The 1545-nt window shown below is 39.5% G+C and overlaps 1 protein-coding gene across 5 annotated transcripts in view; it reads right to left on the reverse strand.

The window, feature by feature from the left end:
- The window catches only part of LOC112162557 (MTSS I-BAR domain containing 1), a 54795-nt gene extending 53823 nt beyond the window's left edge, over nucleotides 1-972 (reverse strand). Inside the window, exons 1-2 of one of the 5 annotated variants that reach the window (XM_036214169.1) lie at nucleotides 295-972; nucleotides 139-210 (exon numbers count right to left, since the gene is read on the reverse strand). In XM_036214169.1, the coding sequence (XP_036070062.1) occupies nucleotides 139-210 (72 nt within the window). In that variant the 5' untranslated portion in view covers nucleotides 295-972. Of the gene's footprint in view, nucleotides 1-138 lie in introns of all 5 variants that reach the window. The other 4 variants (XM_024298363.2, XM_024298367.2, XM_024298366.2 and 1 more) reach the window with 4 other exon arrangements.
- Between the last annotated feature and the right edge of the window lie 573 nt (nucleotides 973-1545).

Below are 1545 nucleotides of genomic sequence, written 5' to 3' on the forward strand. Positions count from 1 at the left end.
CGCCCCTTTCGGGACAATTAACAAATTAATGATGTCACTCCGCCCGCAGGTCCCCCACTAAAGCGGCGCTTTTGTGCTGCCGGATGTGGTTGGCAATCACAAAGCAAAGCAGGTGCGATAACCTCCTTCCCGCCTTACCTTCATGTCTCCAATGACAGTCTGGAAGAGCCCCCCCAGCGCGCTACACTCCCGCTCCATCACCGTCTCCATCTTCAACGGAAATTGCAGTCACTTTCCTCGGGAGCTTCCGTACTTCAACAAACGAATTAAAATAAAATAAAAATGGACACAAACAGAAGAGATAAGGGTGTCGCGCGGCTCTTCAGACGCAGCGGAGCCGCCTAGTTTCCCCGCGGGGCCGCGGAGCCCCACGTCTGCAGGAGGAGCGGCATGGTGCTGCTGGAGCGCGGAGACGAGTGACAGCTCAGCGCACGCACGAGGCAAACTTTACACGCAGAGCCGAGCCGAGCCGCGCCTCCGGAGTCACTGAGGAGGACGGGGCACGGGAGCGCGCCTCCGGGGCCGGGAACGTGCCTGTGCGTGGCCCCGCCCTCAACGGAGGCACGTCTTTTCTTAATGGAAAAAGGGAGTTGTCTGTGTGAACGACAATAGAGCTATAAATAACACTAATATTAACTTTAAAATGTTATTATAAATGATAACACTATGTAGAAATACTTCAACCAAAAGTAGTGTATTTAGCTCACCCAAATAAATCTGGATTTGCAAAAATAAAAACAAAAAAACTCACAAAAAAAATCTAAATTTAATTATTTATTTATTTTGTCATTAAACTAATTCTAAGCCATTTATTTTTGCCCTGAAAAAAATTGGACCCTCATCAAATTCTATTTTTTAAACTACATCGCCACCTAGTGACGTCACTAAACTAGCTCTGAAATTAAAAGGATTTTAAAAAATGAGCAGTTGTTGGAAGGTATAAACGTATATAAATACATAAAATGAGTTAGGTTTAAAGAATTTGTCACAGTCTGTTTCCCAAAAAAAATAATTAGTTCAAATAAATAGTTTTTAATCGTGCAACAGTTCTCAATGTTTGCATTTACAAAGTTTAAAAAAAGGAAATTAAAAATAAATGACTATTTTACAAGGAAATTACAAAAGGACATATATATATATATATATATTCACAATAAAATCCTGGAACCCAAACACATAAATTGATCAATTTGAAGCTGAAATAAAAAGCCATAAAATACAAAATACTTAGGATGACTTTTGTCAGCAGGTTTCATTATAACAAAGTTCTTCAAATAAGTTTTGAGTTAGGTGGCAGCACAATTTAAATTAAATAGTCTGAAGATGTTGTGCCAAATCTCCCCTTGAGCCAATGAAGAAATTCTTTAGTTCTTCAGACCTGGAAAGTTTTTCTTAGAACTTTTTAAAGGTGATGTTGAAAACATTTGTAAGAAAAGTTACTCTAATTTAAATACTTACTGAACGTAGCAGAACACACATGCCCAGTTAAAAAAAAAAAAGATTAAAAGTGACCTAGAAACGAGTAAGTGATGTTTACAGACATGC

The sequence above is a fragment of the Oryzias melastigma genome, linkage group LG11 (genome assembly GCF_002922805.2).
Source record: "Oryzias melastigma strain HK-1 linkage group LG11, ASM292280v2, whole genome shotgun sequence".
NCBI classification, from domain to species: Eukaryota; Metazoa; Chordata; class Actinopteri; order Beloniformes; family Adrianichthyidae; genus Oryzias; species Oryzias melastigma.